At 45.1% G+C, this 19129-nt stretch overlaps 1 protein-coding gene across 1 annotated transcript in view; it reads left to right on the forward strand.

The window, feature by feature from the left end:
• CCDC3 (coiled-coil domain containing 3) overlaps positions 1 to 19129 on the forward strand; it is a 35648-nt gene that overhangs the window by 1105 nt on the left and 15414 nt on the right. The window contains exon 2 of the mRNA XM_059847496.1: positions 754 to 928. Coding sequence (XP_059703479.1) covers positions 754 to 928 — 175 coding nt within the window. The remainder of the gene's footprint in view (positions 1 to 753; positions 929 to 19129) is intronic.

The raw sequence follows: 19129 nt of genomic DNA on the forward strand, positions 1-19129 counted from the left end.
GCATTGTCGGCCAGCACATGCACGGGGAGATGCTGTTGAGTAGCCCGTGGGTGCTGGTGCTTTTGTTATTACGGCGGGACGGTCACAGAGCCAGAGAAAGGCCAGCGGCTGTTTGCCGAAGTTTGTCGTGGGAGCTCAAAACCCATCCCCAAATACTCACCCGGTAGCTTTCCATCGACTCTCCTGAGTTCCAGCCAGACCCTGAGTTTGGGCTCATCGAAAGAATAAGAAAATAAACCACAATGTGGGAACAGAGCCATCTCTGTGACCTTTCAATTCGAGAGCATTTGCGAAATACTACTCAGTGGCTTGTTTTGAAATACTTGGTATATTCTTAGACTGGGTGCACGACAGAACTCATTTTAATGCTGTCTAGGGCTTAGTCTGCAGCAACATCTTTAAACACATTTTATTGACACAAGTTATTTATTGACTGCTTGAAGGAGTACTTAAACTCTGGGCTCAAGGGCATAGTGATGCAAATTCAGTAGAAACTATGGCCCAAAATACAGATTTACCTCCTTCATGGTGTCTGCAGGGTGGAAGGAGCAGTTTGGTCCTTACTGCTGCTGCCTGATTCAGTCCTTGTGGTGGAAATTGTCATTTTGGTGCCAGGAGAGCTGAGAGCTACTTGCAGGCTAAAAGTCTGTGTGACTTTTTGTTGAGCCAGGCTGAAGTAGGACAGGTGACTTCTGCAGGAGAGAGAGTGCTGTTCATTTTCACAGCGGGCTGCCCCTGCAATCTGTGTTCCAGAATGGATGAGAACTACATCCTCCTGCCACATGGAGTCAACTTCCAGGAGGCGATTTTCCCCGACACCCAGGAGAACAGAAGAATGTTTGCCAGCCTTTTCCAGTTTTCAAACTGCTCACAGGCACAGCACGTGTTGAGCTTCTCCAGTGACTGGGAGATTCAAGAGGACAACCGGGTAAGGGATTTGTTTGCTTTCCAGTGCTTGTTTTCTAAGTGGGCACAGGCATTCCCATGTCCTTTGTGAACACATGTACATGAATGCAGAGCAGCAGGTCCCTGATTTTCCTGTTCCTTGGGTAGTATCACTAGCAAAGTAACACATTGGTGAGGAAATATTAAACTGTTTTCAAAGCTGACCTTTGTGTTAACCTCTTCGGCTTCCCATGGACCTGAGCAAAGCTTGGTATCAACTTGTTAATGAACAATAGGTTAAAAATAGTATTACCTGTGATCTTGCCCTCCTCCACCCAGATAATTTCTGGATTTGCTGTCTCTAGACTATTTTTTTAATTTCAACTGAAATGCTCAGGAGCAGATCTTTGCTTTTGAACTTCCGTGTTCATCTCATGTAGTGAGAGCAGTGCCTGGACCACGACAGACTGTAAGGGATTATTCTTGCCTGACTCCACATAACAGCATAAACATCTGCTGAACTAATCACCCTGAGCTGCCTTTGTAGCAGCTGGGGAAAAAAGGGCTCTTAAGGGCACATTTCATGTGAGTGATGAGGGCAGGGTTCCTCTGAGTGATGCCAGCACTTACTTCTGAACAAGACAGATGAAATGTCTCTTTCTCCTTTCAAGGAAGGCCGTAGAAAGCAGTTCACCCTCTAGGCAATCCTCCCTTAAGAACATCCAAAGAAGCCCACTGTTGGTGGCTTCTGATCCCCTTTATGGGATTGTAGTGTGTGTAATAAATGCAGGATTTAAACAAATGCTTATTTGGCAGAGAGGAGCGACATGTTGTCATGTGTGTGCATGTTCTGGTTGTGCATATACTTTTGAGAGAGTGGAACTTGGAGAGCTGGTTTAGTGCTAAACTTTGTTTTGTGAGGCTGGCGGTTTCCCCTGGTATCTGAGAACACTTTAAGCACCTCTCTAGGTCAGGATGGACAGGACAGGTGTCATACTTGTGTCTTATGTGGATTTACCCAAGGCATGATGTTTATGTATGACAGCAGATGTGTGGGTGGCTTGCTTGGGAGATGGATGGAGGGAATTCAGTAGCTGGCTGAGCCTTTTCCTTTCACCACCTGGCCAAATGCCAGCATACAAAGTTTGAGCTGCTGTGTGGCCATCTGGCCAGTGACACAGCTCTTCTCCTTGGGATGCCCCATGAGCAAGTGTTTTCTTGCTGCTGATATTTTTGAGGTAGGGAGTGTGGAATGGTGCTGTTCAAATATATGTGTTGGGACAGCAGCAGAAAAAAGAGGAAATTAGTTATCCTACAATTAAATTGCAGAGCTGCAACCCTGTCTGGGCAAGAAGAAGGAGATGGAGAGCCCTGGTTCCAGCCCTTCCTTCTCCCTCCCACCCCCTGCTCCCCAGTGCCACAAGCAACATGCTTGGCAAGTAAAGGTGCTGCTGCTGCCAAATCCACAGATTTTTGTCCAGGGGAGCAAAGAGGCATTGGGAGGCCACCAGATCCAACTGGCAGTGTCTGCTGGTGATGCCTCTGCACTGTTTATTTCGTCATGCTGAGCTAAACGTAGGGGATCTTGATGGGCTGGTTTATGCCAGTAGTGAATCTCACCAGTCAGCCTTAATGGAAATCACCAGGCAGAAACCCCCAGGGTAAGTTGGGGTAACCCTCAGCATATGTATCAGAAGTGCATTTCAGCTGTTGCACTCTTTGACCCGTGCAGCTGTGAGCAGACTGGGGGGGATCAGAGCTGCTGATCCCACTGCCGGGGCCGGGGGCTTTACATGCTTCAACCCCCACCCATCCAGGGAACAAATTCAGCACAACTGATGGACACTTTGTCTCGCCCTCATAATGAAAAGTAAAAGCTTCCTCTACACCAGTTAAAAATAGACAGGGCTGACTGTGCTCCCATTCAGCTCCTGCATCTGTGTTTGCCCAGCCGAGCGCCAGCTCCCGGCGCCTGCGTGCCCCAGCCTGGGAAACAGATGACATTTCTGCTGCTGCAGTATTAGGAGTTTGTTCCTCAGCTCTTCCCAGGTACAGGTTTCTTTATGTCTCCCTCCTCTCTCTGCCTTTTTATCTGTAGTGGTGGATTTCCCAGTTGTCACTGTGTCTGTTCACATCCTGTCACAGTGTGAACAGTTTCCACTTCCGAATGTGCTTGGCTGAGCTGCCCCATGCTGGCTCCTAAGCTGAAATCTGTGCTGTGTGCCAGCTTCATGGCACAGACACTGAACATAACTCAGAGCATTACTCCTGAAGTTTTTGAAAAAGAACCTCTTTGGGAACTTGGGTACATCTAAAGGGAGGTTCTGTGATGGTGTCAAGTTGGGTAGAGCTTGGACAGAGAGAGAAGGGCTGTCTGATGAGGCTCATACTGTAGTGAGGAGTCAGGGGTCTCACTAGCTGCTGTGTACTGACATAAATTGTTACTTAAAATACATCATGGATGTTTTGTGCAATTAGAGAGGAGAGGTGGAAATGTTGAGACATTCTGAACAGAAGGCAGTTGGGATGAGAGTCTCATCCAGGAGTTCATAGGTAGGATTCTGACTCCAGGTGTTGGAACAGCTGCATGCAGGGACAATTTACAAAGCAGCAGGCCAGAGGAGGTTTGGAATAAAAGAATTATGAAATTTTCTGTTTACAGACAAATCCCATACTCTGAAAGATTTTTGGAATCCTGCTCTTGATATATTTCTGGGTGGACACTTTAAGAGAGACATTGGTGCTAGAAGCACGTGCAGCTGCAATGGATAATTTGTGTTTGCAGCTCTGGGATGCTCAGCCAGATTGTGAGAAAATCCCATGATGGATGAGTGTCTTTACCTCATGCAATACTACTCCAAGCAAAGGGTCCCTTCTGCAGGGTGTGCTTGAGCTGGCCATGGAGCAGGTGACCCAAAAGTGACCACTGACATGTTGCCCTCCTGCTTGGCCTCTTCTGTCTGCAGTGCTCCTTGCATGCAGGCAGCCTTGTCTAGGCTGCCCAAGGGGTAAAGTGAGGAAAACACTGACAGCTCCTTCTCCTCCTTCCAGCAAATGTGTCTGATGATGCAAAAGAGAGCAAAGAGATGTGCAGGAACTTTTGGATGCACTGGGATGTGCCACCTGCCTTTTCCATCATGGCAAAAGGCTTTTAATTTTCAGAAAGTCCCATGGCGTGTGATGAAAAGAGGTCAGACCCAAGGCACATCTCACTGAGTATAATACTTTCCTCATCCTGGGCCTGCTGCTTTTGCTGTAAGCTAATTCCAGCTGCATTTTTAAGCCCCTTGCAGTCTGGGCTATGAGCCAAATACTGCTTTCCATAGTTTTCCAATAACCCTACAATCTCATAAATTCACTTAGGTCCTTGATCTGGCCATTTCAGAGTGCAGTGATTGCTCCTGCTGTTGTTTCTTTAGGCACTTGCATTTTGGCCTCCAAGTTTGCAGAGGCAAATACTAATGTGGCTTCATCTTGACTTTTTGTCTCAGCCCTTTAGTGATGTTTGCAGATCTCTTGCTTTACTCCAGCAGGTTGTTGCAGTGGTTTCCACAAGGTTGTTTCTAAAACCAAGGGATGATGCAGTACATTGGGATTGAAGTCTAGCCCCTCTGCAGAGTTTAGTGCCAATCTAGGAGCTGTAATTTCTCCTTCTGGCCTTCTGCAGGGTTGTGTGATCTCATAAAGAGGACCTTGTTGCTTTGTCTGCACACAAGGGATGACAGGAGAAGTGACTTGAGGTCTGGTGTTGATAAGGACAGTAGAAATCTCTAGCAGCACTTGTAACTGTTGTTCAGAGGGGCTTGAACTGGTTTTGTCAGCAGGTTGGTAAGGAAATGTGTTCTTTTGTCCTCCCCCTTTATGTGTGCAGGAGAGCTGCAAAATGACCCCACGTGCATCACAACAAGGGACTGATGTCAAGCTGTCAGCCCAATTGTGAGCAACAGTGACAGCACTGAGATAAAGTCCATGAAATTAAGGAGTCCAATAACTTCAATTAAGCTCAGAGATTGCAGGGGGAGACTATACCTTTTATAAAGCCTCTCTCCCTGCATTGACTCAAGCAGCAGAGCCACAACCACACAGTTATCTCAATTGATTTAGATGAATGGACTTGCCTTCTGAGAGACCTCCAGAGCTTTATCTGGAGGTATTATCTCTAATAATAGAGCTTTTATGGGAGTAGTCAGTGTCCCAAATAAAAAGCAGGGTAATTAGTGGGTTAGCCTGGCAGTCTGCAAATATCTGTTTAGCATCTTTGGATTTGGATCTTCTTCTCTGGTGGCACCATGGCTGCTGTAAGAGACTAATGACCTGACTGGGACACCTGGAAGACTTTGGAGCAGCTGTAAAGGGAACTAGATAAGAAAACCAATGTAATTGCATAAATGGCTTTGCCAATACTGTGCATATCAAAAATTAAATTAAATTACATTCTTCCTCTGTGGAAGTAGAGGAAATAGTTTCAGAATTATTTGTATTTTAGCAACTCCTGTGTGCATAGACTGGGAGCCACTGGGTTGGGTGAATCCCTGAGCTCGTCTGTGGACAGCAGCACATCTCCTGGTCCCAGCCTGTCTCTTCCCTGATGCTCTCAACCAGGTGAATGGCAGAGGGTCTCAGTCAGTGACACTTCACAGCACCACGAGGACACAAGCCACAGAGAAACAGCCACTTGTACTAGAGCTCCTTGCCTACCAGAGAAGGGCATGTTCATGTGATGTGTGCTAAGGGGACTTGTTTTGATCCATCTCCCAGGCAACATGCCCCCAGAGAGGGGAAAGAAATTAGGAAAGTTGGGGAAATCCCTGTAATTTTTCAGACCACCCTGATTTTGGAAGTAATTAAATAGTGTCATGTCCAGAGAGAGCCTGAGCTGCCTTGGGTCCGTGGGCCAGAGGTCTTCCTGTGGTGGCTGAGATGGACACTGCTGATGCCAGAAGTGACTCTGCTCTGTGAGTCTTGTAAATCCTGGCCACTAGGAAAAATGAGCTGATAACTGTGTTGTCCATGTTATCCACAAAATTATAATGAAAAAGTAATATTTTTTTTTTCTCTTATTAAAGTTAAGAGCTTCTGTTCTTGCAGAGTTCCCTCTCTGCTCTGAGTGCTGGGAGATGAATTTCAAGACTGGAAAATGCTGCTCACAGAGTCCAGAGCCAGCTGTTTTAGGAGAAGAATCAGTCTGAAAAAGAGCAGGTAGCATCCAGGCTTGGTGGAGACAGTTCTCTTTAAGTCCCACGTACTGAGTTTTTGTGTCTGCTTGTGGCATGAGCTGCATAAGACATTCTCCCTTCTCTGGTCTTAAGGCACTAGGGAAATAACAAAATAATTTCAGTTAAAAACAGTGCTACGTGGCAAGGGCAGTACAAAAAGACCTCAAAATAGAATTGAAGTGAGGTCCAATATCTAGAGGTTTGAAAATCTTCTTTTACATGTGGTTTCTTGCCCTGCCATTGGTTAGAGGAACTGTTTCTCCATGAGCCTAATAGCATGATAGAAAGTGCCATCACTTCTGGGTTGTTTTCATAGTGATTTACAGAGCTTTTGTTTTCCTCCCAGAAACCCACCCAGGGTGAACCCCCTCCCTATGATCTGTGTTTAATTTAAGTACATTTAAGCAATATCAGATGAAATGGAGAACTGCTGACAAGTGTCTGGGGCAAGGGAAGACCACAGGACAATTGATACATTTGGGTAACATCCCCAGGAGTCTTTTGGCACAGAAATGGCATTGATTTTTTCCCAAATCTTCACACCCAGGGTGTGGTAGGGGACTCAGAGTTCTGACTGGCATATCCCTATCAGTTTTCTATCTTTCCACACGTACACAGGCTGATAAAACACAGAGTAAAAGATCACAAAGGAATACACAATGGCCTTATCCACAGGATGTTTCCATTACATATGGTCTTTATAATATTTATAGCACCCAGAAGGTATTCTGAGCAGTGCTTCCCAGAAGAAAAATGGGCAATAACTCTGGTTTTCAGTTGTTTCTTAGAGGCACATTATTTCTGTTGGGGTAGATTGGCTGGTTTTCATACACAATGCAGGACGGATGACCTGATGTAACATGGGAGCCTTGGATTTGGTATCATTTGTGAACAGTCAGAATTTGGGATTGAAAATGGAGCTTTTCCCCACCCATCTGAACTCTTGTCCCCCATGGCAGCCATGCTGGCAGGGAGGTGCTGAGGTGAGACCCCCCTTAGCACCCTCCTGGTACAAACTGGGGACCCCCAAAGAGTGCCACAGCTCCTGGTGAACGTGTCTGGACCATTGCTGCCTCTCAGGCATTGCAGATTGCTCCAGAGCACAGCTCTCTCTTGCTGTGTCTCAGGCACATCCAAGTACATAATATCCTTAAAAAGATCCAATTTCCAGCTCACCAAGCAAGGAAATACCAAGACAATCAGGGGTGTGTGTGTATGTATGTGCTGGTGCCTCCTCGAAGGGTAAAGCAGAAATCCTTCCAGGAATTGGCAGGGAAGGGAGACCCACATGGCTCCAGGCCTCTTTTAATTATCCAGAGTCACACTTTAATGAAGTTCTGCCAAACTTTCTAATTCATTCCATATTTTGTGGCACAAGGCTATCTGCTGCTGTACTTGAGCTTGGTGGTGAGCAGGCATCTGACCCCAGCCCCAGGACACCTTTTGTGTTCTCTGCCTGGCTGGTGGCCACAGAGGCAGTTCATAGTTGTAGGCTGAGCTCTGCATGTTGAGAGACACAAAGGTGAGGCTGAAGGGACCCTGTTGTCCCTCCTCTGTTTCAGATCCAAGGCTGTCTGCAGGGATGCTATAGCCTTGGGCTTTCCCAGACATGGCTGGGACAGACATGGCTTTTCAAGCCCAGCAGTGCTTTGTTAGCTGGATGAAAAGTTTTTTGGGACCCCCTGACCTTAGGAAGCCTCTGAGCCCAGGGCCAAGGCACTGTGTAGGGAGGAGAGATGGAATTTTGATTGAGCTGGTCATGTTCCCTCTGTGCTGACACTGAAGTGGCTGAGGGGTTGATACCTCCCTCAGGAGAAGGGGGACAGGTTGAAGGCTGAATCCCACCCTGAGCATCCACATGTGAAGATGGGCTGGGAATTGCAGCATTGTAGTGAGCAGTGAACCTCTCCTCCATCCCCTCTGGATATGTGATGGGAAAAATGGCAGCTAGAAGACATGAGGAGGCTGACTTCAGTCCACTGTCTCCTTCCCTGTGAGTGAGTGATACCTCTGCTTTCCTGCCCTCCTGTTGATGGCCTCCCCGAGTGGGAAAGTGAGAAGGGACATCCCACCACTGTGAAAGATGAAGGGAGAGGTGCAGGGAAAGGGTTGGTGTGGATCTGGGCTGTGAAATTGAGTAGTGCAGGGCAATGGATGCTTGAAAAAGCTTGTGTCCACAGCCAAATCCCCTTCCTCAACAGAGGATTGTGTACTCAGGGTGCCCCCCAGATACCTGGGACATGTTCTCCAAGGAGAAGAGTTGAGGTGTTCCTAAGGTGGATCATCTTACTAACCCAAGGCAAAACAGAATGTGCAGTCCAAAGAAGCAGATCATGAATTTTTTTTGATCCAGTCATGCTTACAAGTCATACTTGTCCCATGACATTTCAGTCTCAGTGGGTGGAGGTGCTGACTTTGCCTGGGAGCCACTGAAAGATGCTCAGATATGAGTCTTGGCATCCTGCTCACAGTAATACACTGGGCTATTCCAGTGCTTTTGGCTGGGCTGGGAGCAGGAGGGGGAAACAAACATCAGAGCTGGCTGCAAATGGCTCTTCACCTGCTTGGATTTTCCTAGAGCTTGTTTTGAGCCAACTCTTGGGGAATACATTCAGAATGAGTCTCAGGCAAGTTTTCTGGAACAAGATCTGCCAAAATTAATGAGGGAGATACCCATAATTTGTGTTGTTCAACCCAGTTATGGAAGCCACTGTGCCCTTCTGTAAATCTGTGAGTCTGTAGATGAGTTGGATGGTTTTTGTGTGCAAATTGATACTTTGTGTTGGTCAGCAGGTGGAAAGGATGATTCATGTAGATCAGCAGTCTTGGACGAGGATCTCTCCTTGATGAACAGGATCCTCCTACAGGCACTGTGAGCAGACCTGTCCTTTGGGTTAGTTGCTGTTGACCTTGAAACCCAGGGAAAGTATTTTCTTTGACTTTTTCTCTCTCTCCTGACCCACCTGTGAGATAGACACGGAAAAAGATGAAGCAAAAGATTTATTAAGATCAACGGCCACCAAAATCCAGCTGGCAGACAGGACACCTGTGATGCTGCCTGTAACCAGATCAGCCATTGTGGCTTGAAGGGAGATGAGGTCTTTTAATCTGGGACAGATTTTCTCCCAGCCCATGCATTTTGATGTTTATTTTCACAAATGACAAGCCAAGTTGGCTCTGAGGCAGCAGGAGTTCGAGTCCCTAATGGAAGCTGCAGACAGAGCCTTTTACAGCTGGTCCTGCCTCTGCCAGCCAAGAACCTTTCCAAATTCCCCTGGAGAAGTGTCCTTGCCCTGTTGTGCTCAGCCAGGAGCAGCCACGTGGTGCCAGGCTTGGCTTGGCCACTGGCCCTAGCAGTGCTCAGCCCCTTGCAGCAGCTAATGTGAAGTGACAAACCAAAGTGCCTGGTTTCAAGGGACTGGGAACATATGGTTTTGGTGGACCAATTGCAGCTGGTTGCTGAGCAAATCATTGCAGGTGCCTCCAGCAGCTGATGCAGTAACTCCCTCCTCTTGCTGCCCCAGTCTGTCAACTTTTTTTGGAACAAGGCTGCTGCAACTGTTAGTCGAGTCATCTGTGAAAGGAATGACAGCAGGGAAAAACACACTGTGGGAGAGGCAAGTTTCCATGACACTGTAAAATACAAAAGGAAAATAATATGACTAAAAAGCCAGGTCTGAATTTCTGCCCAAAAAACTTAAGAGCAAGCAAGGAAACAAATATTTCCTGAGATCTGAAAGCAGTTAATGACTTCTTCTGCAGTATTTTTGCATTTCCTAGATCAGTAAGGAACCAGTTGCAACTGCAAGGGGGAATGTTGGTGCAGTGTTTTATATTGAGACAAGATGTGGGACTAAAATGCAAGCTGGTATTTATGTACTGTTATCCTCAAACTGACCCTTCTCCTTCACTATGCAGGGGCAGCAGGAGAGCTATTTCCATTCTGCAGAGGTGAAAGCAAGGCAGGTGTGTTGGGCTCTGTATCCCAGTCCAGTGGAGACAATTCTTTTTGCTCCCAGATTCATGCTTTCTGGGATTAGAAACAATTGTCTGAATTTTTTTTTTTTTTGTCTGTAAACTTGATTGTTGAAATCCTGTGCCCCTCCCATGGCTTCCAGCCTTATTGCACAGGTAGTGCTGTACTTTGAGTAGGGAGTTTTCTTCAGGTGGGTTTAGCATGAGCAGCTGGGGTTTAGTTGTTTACTCAGCCAGAGCATCTTGGTGGTATGAAGTCTGGCTTCCTTCTTTAGGTGGATGGTGTCTCATATCCTCTTCATTTCCTCAAAATGCAATGAATTTATTGCCTTCATTTGTCTTTGCTGTACACCCATTTCAGAACACAGTTGTTTGTTTGGCTTTCTTTTTGTATTTCCAAAGCCTTTAAACGGGGTACAAACACAAATATGTTCTTCTGGATGTTGTTTATTAGATTTTTTTTTCATCGTGGAAAATTATTTAAATGCTTAACTGAATGGTGGCTGGGGAGAGAAAAGAGGGAAAGTCAAAGTGGGGGAACACCTTGTGGTGACAATGGCTCAGGGATAGGAATAGAAATTCAATGCTTTAAGTCCTAATTTCCCTTACATGGGGAAAGACAGAAATCCCATTTCAGAGCCTTTGAAGCAAAAACACAGCAGCCACATCCACTTAAAATTCTCCATTTTGTTGCAGAGGGAGGAAGCTGTTTTCCACCTTTAAAGCAACATCCTTGAGTGTGGAAGATGAGCAATATTGAGGAAGGGGCTTAATCACAGTAACCATAGGACACCTCTGCCACATGCCTGCTCATACTTTAAGAGTTCTGAGGTCTGGGTTGGCTGGGAGAGAGTTTATTCATGGTCTATAAAAGTTGTCTTAAGTGAGAATCTGTGTGTACATGACTAATCTGTGGGGAAGACACTTACTTGGTCTGTAAGTACCTCTGCTGGAGAGGTTTCTGTGAGTAGAGAAAATAACAATGTAAATGAGAGAAAATTAAAAGAACTCATGGGAATAGGAAATGAAGAAATAACCCACCAAAGTATGTGTCCCACTGATGTGGTAAAATCTCAATTATTTACAAAGCTTGGCTCTAGCTGGGAGATTGAGGTGGGTCAGAAGAAGACATTGTCTGGCTGCCTGCCTCTGGAGGAAGAGCCACTGCGTGGCTCATGCCATGGCTCTGGGAGGGGCTGTACAGGCTTTCAGAGCCCCCTGTCCCTGTCCTGTTACTGTTCAAGCTGGATGTTGGTGCTGCTCTCTCTGGAGAGGGTTTATGTCCCCCACTCTGTGGCTGAGCAGCTCCAGGAGGTACCAGGCCAACCTCCATCAGGATTCAAAAAAACAACCTGGAGGTGATTTTTTCTAAAAATCACTTCCAAGTTCTCTGTGCCTTGCTGGACCTGAGTCCTGGTGTTGTGAAAAGCCTCTGAGGATTGGAAACAAACACTTTTAAGAAGACTCTACTGAAGGGTTGTTACTACCATCAGTGATTTGGGTTTTGTCCTTTTACACATTTTAGGCTCAGGCATGTTTTGTTTGAGTTGAGTGAACACTTCACTGTCTGTCCCTCGAAATCCTAATTGAGCCTGTGTTTTAAGTCTTGGTTTCAAAGGGCAGAGGAGCAAATGTGATTCTTGATTCTTTCCCCAAAGGTGTAGAATCATCGACTAAATGTGTCCTGGAAATAATACTTTGTGCTCAAATTTTGCCTGCCATAATAAAAATGGCTTGAACCCACATCCAGTGACAAAATCCTCCTATATTTAACTAAAATATAGGGTCTGAAAGCAGCTGAACTATTGATGGAAAATGTTGTGGTGCTTCCAAATCAGTGGCACTCTGGAGCTGCCGGAGCACATCCTGTCCTCACAGACAGTCATTGCTCAAGAAACACACCACAGATGTTGAGGATATGAAGGAGCAGAGCCCTTCCATCAAAGCATCAGGCCAGAGAAGGGCTGAAAACAAAATCCCACACTGGAGGCATCCCTGAGGCATTTGCCTGCCTGTTCTGTGTCTGGACTTCATGATCAGCCTCTGGTCCTGTTCATTGTCAGGAACTCTGAAACTGGAGAAGCCTCCTGTGGTCTCTGCTAACAAAGTGGTGTTTATCACACTCTGGTAATTGCATTTGCCATGGTATTTACAGCATTTCCTATGTTTTGAAACAAAGAAATCTCAGGCTTGCCCAGGGCTCACTGTGTACTTTAATCTGCTCCTAAGCCCACACTATCTTTAAATATTAACTTACACATTGGCAGTGTCCTGGGGCAGCCTCAACCCCACAGCTATGAGCTGGGAAAGTGGCTATTGAAGTGTTAATCTTTGCTCTTAGTATTTATCAGATCCAGTATCCTTTTTTCCAGGTCCTAGGAAATATTTTTCCTTCTTTTCCTTCTTTTCCTTCTTTTCCTTCTTTTTTCCTTTTCCTTTTCCTTTTCCTTTTCCTTTTCCTTTTCCTTTTCCTTTTCCTTTTCCTTTTCCTTTTCCTTTTCCTTTTCCTTTTCTTCCTCCTTTTCCTTCCCTTGCAGTTTCATCTGCAGTCAGTATTCCTGACTTCTCTAGAGCAGCACAGGGATTTGGAAATCCTTGCCAGGCACAATATGGGACTGGAAGATCTCCTAATGTTGCACCCACTGCAGCATTAGCCCTACAAATAACTGTTTTCAGATTCTGCTGGTCTTTGGGGCAAAGACAATATATTAATTGCAAGAACAGAGGTTATTTGAGCTCACACTGTGGTCTGGCCTTAGCCACATATGAACTTATTTGTGTCTAAAAGAGACTGATGTGGTCTTGGGCCATTTATGCCACAACACCTTGACCATGACTATGGCTCTGTCTCACTGGCTTCTTTTTCTGGATCCAGCAGTTCCAGCTTAAATTCAGTGGATGAGGAGAAGTCCAGAGCTGGAATGAAGCACTGCAGCATGCCTGGTGCAGTGAATCCTTCTGTATCTCTGGCTGTGTGGAGCAGGTGGCTTGAATTTGACTGGAGCTTATGATGCATTTTGGAGTCTTTATCTTCTAGCTCATAAAGCCTTTTGGATAAAATTTGCTGAGTGAATGAAGGATGTAGAGTTTTGTTTTGTGGATTTAAATCCAATCTTCTAAATTGCTTTAAAGCAATTCCTTGTGTTTTGAAATTCTGAAACCTCTGTCTCTGTTTTTTTTTAAGGCCTGTGGTCAGTCATGAACTGATTTAGAAAATGATGCAAAGAAATTTAAAAAAAAAATTTAAATTATGTTAGGAAAAGAAATAAAAAGAGAGGACACATATGTTGTCAATACTGTACCAAAGGGGAACATTGTCTCTGATACAGAAAGCCTTTAACTCTAAAGCTTGTAGAACAACTGGAATAATTTTTCTAATGCAGTCAACATTATTGGAGGTGTCATGGGGCTGTTTGAATTACTTCAACATTGATTTTAGGGCTTCAAGTCTACACTTCAAGTTTGAACTTCAAGTCTACACTGTAGATGTGACTCTTAACATGTTTTTCTATGCACTTTATGGTAAATATTCTGGCTTTGGATTGGCTTCTTGGTTGGATGTATTTAAGTATTAGTTGAATGGACTTATGGAGCTTGTCTACTTCAGTACTGACCTTAGAATGTGAGCAAAGATTGAATTTCATTGCATACAACATTCTGAAGTGCTTCAGCCAACAGCAGAGAGGGGTACAGGAGTCCTTTTGTTAGGTGCTTTATTATCAGAAGTCCTGAACTAGTGCAAAATGGCAGTTTTGCCAGAAGTTTTCTGAGGAAGTAAAGTAAAAGACTGTCAGCATTCTCCCTATCCCAAGACCCACAGTATGCCAAGAGATACCTGAGTAGGTATCCATGGAAGAGTACAGGAAGAGAGTTCTTGCTGATGCTTTCCCATTCTCCAGTGTTTTAAGCTGAAGAAGTCTCTGTGGTAGTAATTTCCATATATTTATTTGTTTTTATATATTCAGTGACATCCAGTCAATTTATCTCCCATAAAGCTGTCCAGCCTTCTCTTGAGAATTTTATTACCTTTTTGATTTGATTGCCAACTTTTAGATTGCTTTCAACCTGCTTCCTACTTTATTATCTGCTACTCCCAGTTCTTCTGCTGGAAGATGTTGTCAGTCTCTATTTTCTCCCTTCATGGTTGTGTAGACCTTTATCCTCCACTCTCTCACAGGACAGGACTGAAAATTACAGACCAAGCTTAATGTGTGAGCCTCAGAGAAGGTTGTTCCTCCCCTATCCTGGACAGGAATCAGCTACTGCTAACACCCTGCAATGCAAGTCCTTGAGAAAAGAGGGAGCAAAGCCCCTTCCCTGGCTGTCTGGGACCTCCCACTGCTATTGCCACAGGGAAATTTCAAAGTTTTGCCTAGACTGTTGGAAGTGCCAACAGGGAAAGCAAATATTTGTGTGTAAGACTTAACCCCAAGAAGATTAAGTGCAGATGAATGTCAATAGTGCCAAGCAACCTGTGAGAGAAAGTGAAAACTGAGAAGGATGTAAAAACAGAACATGGTTCGGGGAAAAAAAAAATAAAAAAGAAGTAGAAAAAGAAAGAATAAAATGCAAAACAGATTAGAAGCAAATCAGGGAGAAGGAAAATTTCTACGAGGCTTTTTACTCTCCCAAATTGGGCAGCATGAAGACCAGCAAGACAAGCATTGCAACAGGGGCTCAGTGTTAGCAGGTTGGGAGGTTCCAGAGGTGAGCACAAAGTAGGGAGAGGGTAGAAATGAGGGATGCAGCTTGATGGGATGCCACATGGACAGTAGATGCCTTTGGGAATCGGGAAGGATCCCGGAGGCAACGAATATCTTGCACTGTCTTTAGTTCCTACCTCTTCAGTTCTGGAAGTCTATTGCTAGCTGGGGAAATGGTGATCCGTGGGAAGAGGTTTGGTTTTGTGAAGCTTGGCCCATGTTCTGTGGGAGGAGAGCTGTACTGTTTGGAAAGCATCCATCTTGGGAAAATCATAAGTGGTAGGGCTGTCTAGACTAGTCAGGAAGGCGTGAGCAAATAAGCAGAGTAAAATAGAAGAAGAAGAGAAAAAAGTGTGATTCCTCACCTAGAATGAAATTAAGATGTCAGGGAAAAAAATGACTCAAGGCTTCAAAGGATGCAAACAGAAGATGTTCTTAGCTGGCTTTCCTCTGAGGTTAACAAGGAGAGGAAATTAGACATGCTCATCTCTGGATTTACATGTCGCTGCTGGCAGCGGGCAGGGAGATGCGTGATAGGAATGCTACAATTAATTATTATAAATCTCTTTGTAACAACTGTGTGGGCAGGGTGCAGGTGTGTGTGAGGACCTTGGCAGCCTGACAAAAATGTAATTATCGGTTATGGAGGCAGCAGCTCTCACTCCTTGGCATTTTGTCAATCAGCAGAGTGGTAATTAGCCATTGCTAGGGGCCACTGTGTTTCTCTGAAGAGGAAAGTAGAACCTCCTCAAACACCTGGCTGTGGTCTGGGTGAGAGCACAGGGGGAAGTGTGTCTTACCTGGCAGACTGCAATTACAGGAAGGATTTCCTGACTCAGAAATCAAACCAGAAGTATTCCGCCTTAAATATTTTTCTTTTTTGACCTGCAGCTTGAAACTGGCAGCAATCTGTGTCTATATAACCCAACCTAAATACAGTGGGGTTTTGAAGTGAAGTAGATCATTAATCTTTAGTTTGCCAGGGGTCATGATAGATTCTCTATCACTGAAAAAGAGGTTGGAACTCTTTTCTAGGAAAGATATGCACCTGCTGAAGTAATTTTGTGAGCAAAAGGAATAACTTCCAACAACTTTATACAGGAAGTCTGATATAATCTGGTTTAAAGAGAACTGATTCTTGTTGCCTTCATTGCCTCATAGTGGACAGCATGTTATTTTCTAGTTTGGCTGACAGAAAATGTGGGGTTTGGGACTACATTACATATGATGGAGAAATCACTGTCCCTGCCCCAAAGCCCATTCTTAGTGATTTTCCCCCCTGTGGGTCATAGGAAATCATGTACAGCCATGTTTACAAAGAAATCTGAACCACAGGAGTGAATAAGAAGCAGCCTTGAGAGGAGGGTCAGAAGCTGTCCAAGGCACCATCTTTCCAATTTCTACTATAGCTGAGGAGTCAGGGTGAGAAGAAGCATTGCTCTGTGGAGTCTTTTAAAGTTCCCCATCAAATGCAGTAAAACACACTACAGAGCAGCTTTAAAAACAAGGGGAAACAAAGGCAAATGTATCTCTGACACAGAGTGACAGCCAAGAAGAGCTTGTCAGGCCTGGGTTCCTTCAAAGATGTGCACTGAGCCCTTTCACACTCAGTGCTGTTTGCTGAAGTATTAAGGAAGTGGGAAGGCATCCAGAAAACTGGTTCAACTCAGCTGACACACTGGAGTTTGAAAAGGAGCAGGAGGGAGATGGAGATCTGCAGCACTGCTGACCTGCCACAGCTGGGGACACAGTGATGCATCACTCTGCTCCTGCTGGGGCAGACTGTGCTCAGAGGTGTCCAGCAATTGTTGAAAGCAATGATGGAATAGCACCTTCTCACAGCTGCTACAGGGTTGGGGTTTTTGGTCCTGATGAAACACAGGGACAGATTTTTGGGGTAGCCTTCAGGAAGCTCTTGACCCAGCTGGCTACAAGGAGTGAAAGTGCCTCCCAACTCTGTATTGCCCTGGAAGACATGGACAATCTGTAACAGTGAATTGATTGTAATTTGTCAGAGCTGAGCAGAGCTGTGTCCTCTTCCTCTGAGCTCCTGCAAGCCTCACAGATGCTGTGTGAGAATTACTTGTGAGCTGCAATGCCTGTAGTGGTAAAACTCATAACAGACACACAGGGTGAAGATTGAGGAGTGCTCATTTGTGGTTGCTACAGACATTCTTTGTCATGGCCATTACTGTAACTTTATTGTAATTTAACCACATTTTTAAAGTCCAGGCAACCCACAATTGTAACCACTGTGTCACCACCCAAGATTCAAAACTCAGCTCAGAATCAGTGAGGTTATAACTGCATATAAACCCTTCCTGCAATTTAACACCAAGGAGAGTTGGCACAAGAAGACACTTACCTATCTTTCTTCTCAGGTAATGCAGAATTTATTATAGCACCCCTCTCTTTTCCTCTTCCCTTTTATGTGTTTTTGTATAGCTCTCACAAACTGTGAGCTATACATAGAAAGCAAAGTAATAAATGAGTTTGAAATATGAAGCCACATTCAGAATTTTTTGGATGACAGTAGCTTCATTTATTTAGGGTATTGGTCTACTTTGAGAAGTGGTAGAGGTGGAACATTGCTTGTGAGATCTTCTTTCACCTGAACTTCAGGGTCTGAGCCCAGTAACGGGATCAACTGATGTTTAAGTTGAATTATCCCTATATTTTTTGTGTTTCTTTATTATTATTACATATGCATCAGTTCTAATTGACTGAAAAGGTTTTTTGAATAATTAAGCTTTGAAATACCTGGGAATTATTCCCTCAGCCATGAAAAGATGTGACATCCATTTTCAACAGTCTTCATTAAATTTAAGTATTTAAAAGTCATTAATGCAAAACATGAGTTTACACCTTCCCAGCAATGACACCACTGACTCCAAAAGGCATGACTAAGCTGTCATGAGCTGTTGGACAGATGGCAGCTTCTTTAGCTGCTACCACATTACTTTTGTTCTCCTTTCTGTTGCTATATTCAAATTGCTGCCTGGCCATGTAAGCAAGTCTTGGACTCGCAGCCTAGAGTCCATAGCAAAACATCTTCTCTGGTCTGTCACTCTCCAGCCCCAAAACCAAAAGGTCAGCCACATTTCTTGACATTTTTTGCTGGATCTGAACATCTGTGGAACTCAGTCCAGCTCCAACCTCAGAGTTGTTCTGGTTGTATCTCAGGAACTCACTTCTGGAATGTCTAAACAATTTTTACCTGACTTTAAGGCAAGGACAGTGGGAGGCAATGTCCTTGTATCTACTGAGTTCTTTTTGCTGCTAGACATCTGCCTTCCTTCCCATGTAACTCTGAAACCAATATGCCTGTCTCTCTGTCTGTATTTCATGTGTGGTATTGTGGAGAGAGCTCATTACAGACAAGCTCACGTGTAGCCAGCACTTAGCTGCAAGTGCAAACATATCATGAACGTCTGTGTTGCATTAGGATCTTCCCAGAAGACATTGAAACACAGCCAAGGTGGCTTCACAGGCTCGGTGTTCTCCCAGCTTGTTGGTTCAACTGTTCTTAAAAATGTAGGGGTTTGGGAGAGCATGGATGTCAGCACCAGTAAAGATTTGCAGTGCACCAAGTGGCAGGAAATAGGTGAGTTGATTTAGAGCTCAGCCAGCCTCCTTGCTTGAGCCTTCTAGAGGAACTTCATGGAGAGAAACGTAGTGAGCTGTGGCAGGAGATGGCTTTGGGGAGCCACTAGCTGCTGTTTCTGAGTTATAATTGGATTTCACAATCCCAGAGCTACACTGCACATCTTCCTGTCCTCAGCTGAGCTGTGAGGGGCCTCTACCAGCCCAGTGAAACACCTCCAGAGCCTGGAGCTGGCCCATCAGGAAGGATGAGGGGCAAATGTGAAAGCAGTTGCATTGCAGGCTTTGCAGTGGTTGTGAGGTCTCCTGTTTGAAGTTTCCCAAGCCACTGAGCTCAGGCAAAGCACCTGAGGGAACAGGGGCTGTCTTAACTTGCCAGATGTGTCAAATCAGTGCAATCTCCATCCTGACAGGGAATGAGTCTGGTGAGTAGGAGACACGTGATTTTGGTTCAGTTCACAGAGAGGTTTTGCTGCACAATGAGTGGGTTCCTCCTGGAGGAAACAGCCAGACTGCTCCAGATGCCTGTATGGTGTGCACCAGCACATACAATGGGAACATGAGGGATCCACAGCTGGTCCTTCACACACCTTCTGAGCCCTTTCCCCGTCTGTTTGCTCACCCCAAACACATCTAGAGCTTCAGTCTACAGACACATTTCTCTTGTCCAATTGACTTGCTCATGTGGATGCAGCCAACAGCACAAGCCTTTTTGGGGTATCTCAGCTGAGACCTTGAGTTTTAGGC

The sequence above is a fragment of the Haemorhous mexicanus genome, chromosome 5 (assembly GCF_027477595.1).
Source record: "Haemorhous mexicanus isolate bHaeMex1 chromosome 5, bHaeMex1.pri, whole genome shotgun sequence".
Lineage (NCBI taxonomy): Eukaryota > Metazoa > Chordata > Aves > Passeriformes > Fringillidae > Haemorhous > Haemorhous mexicanus.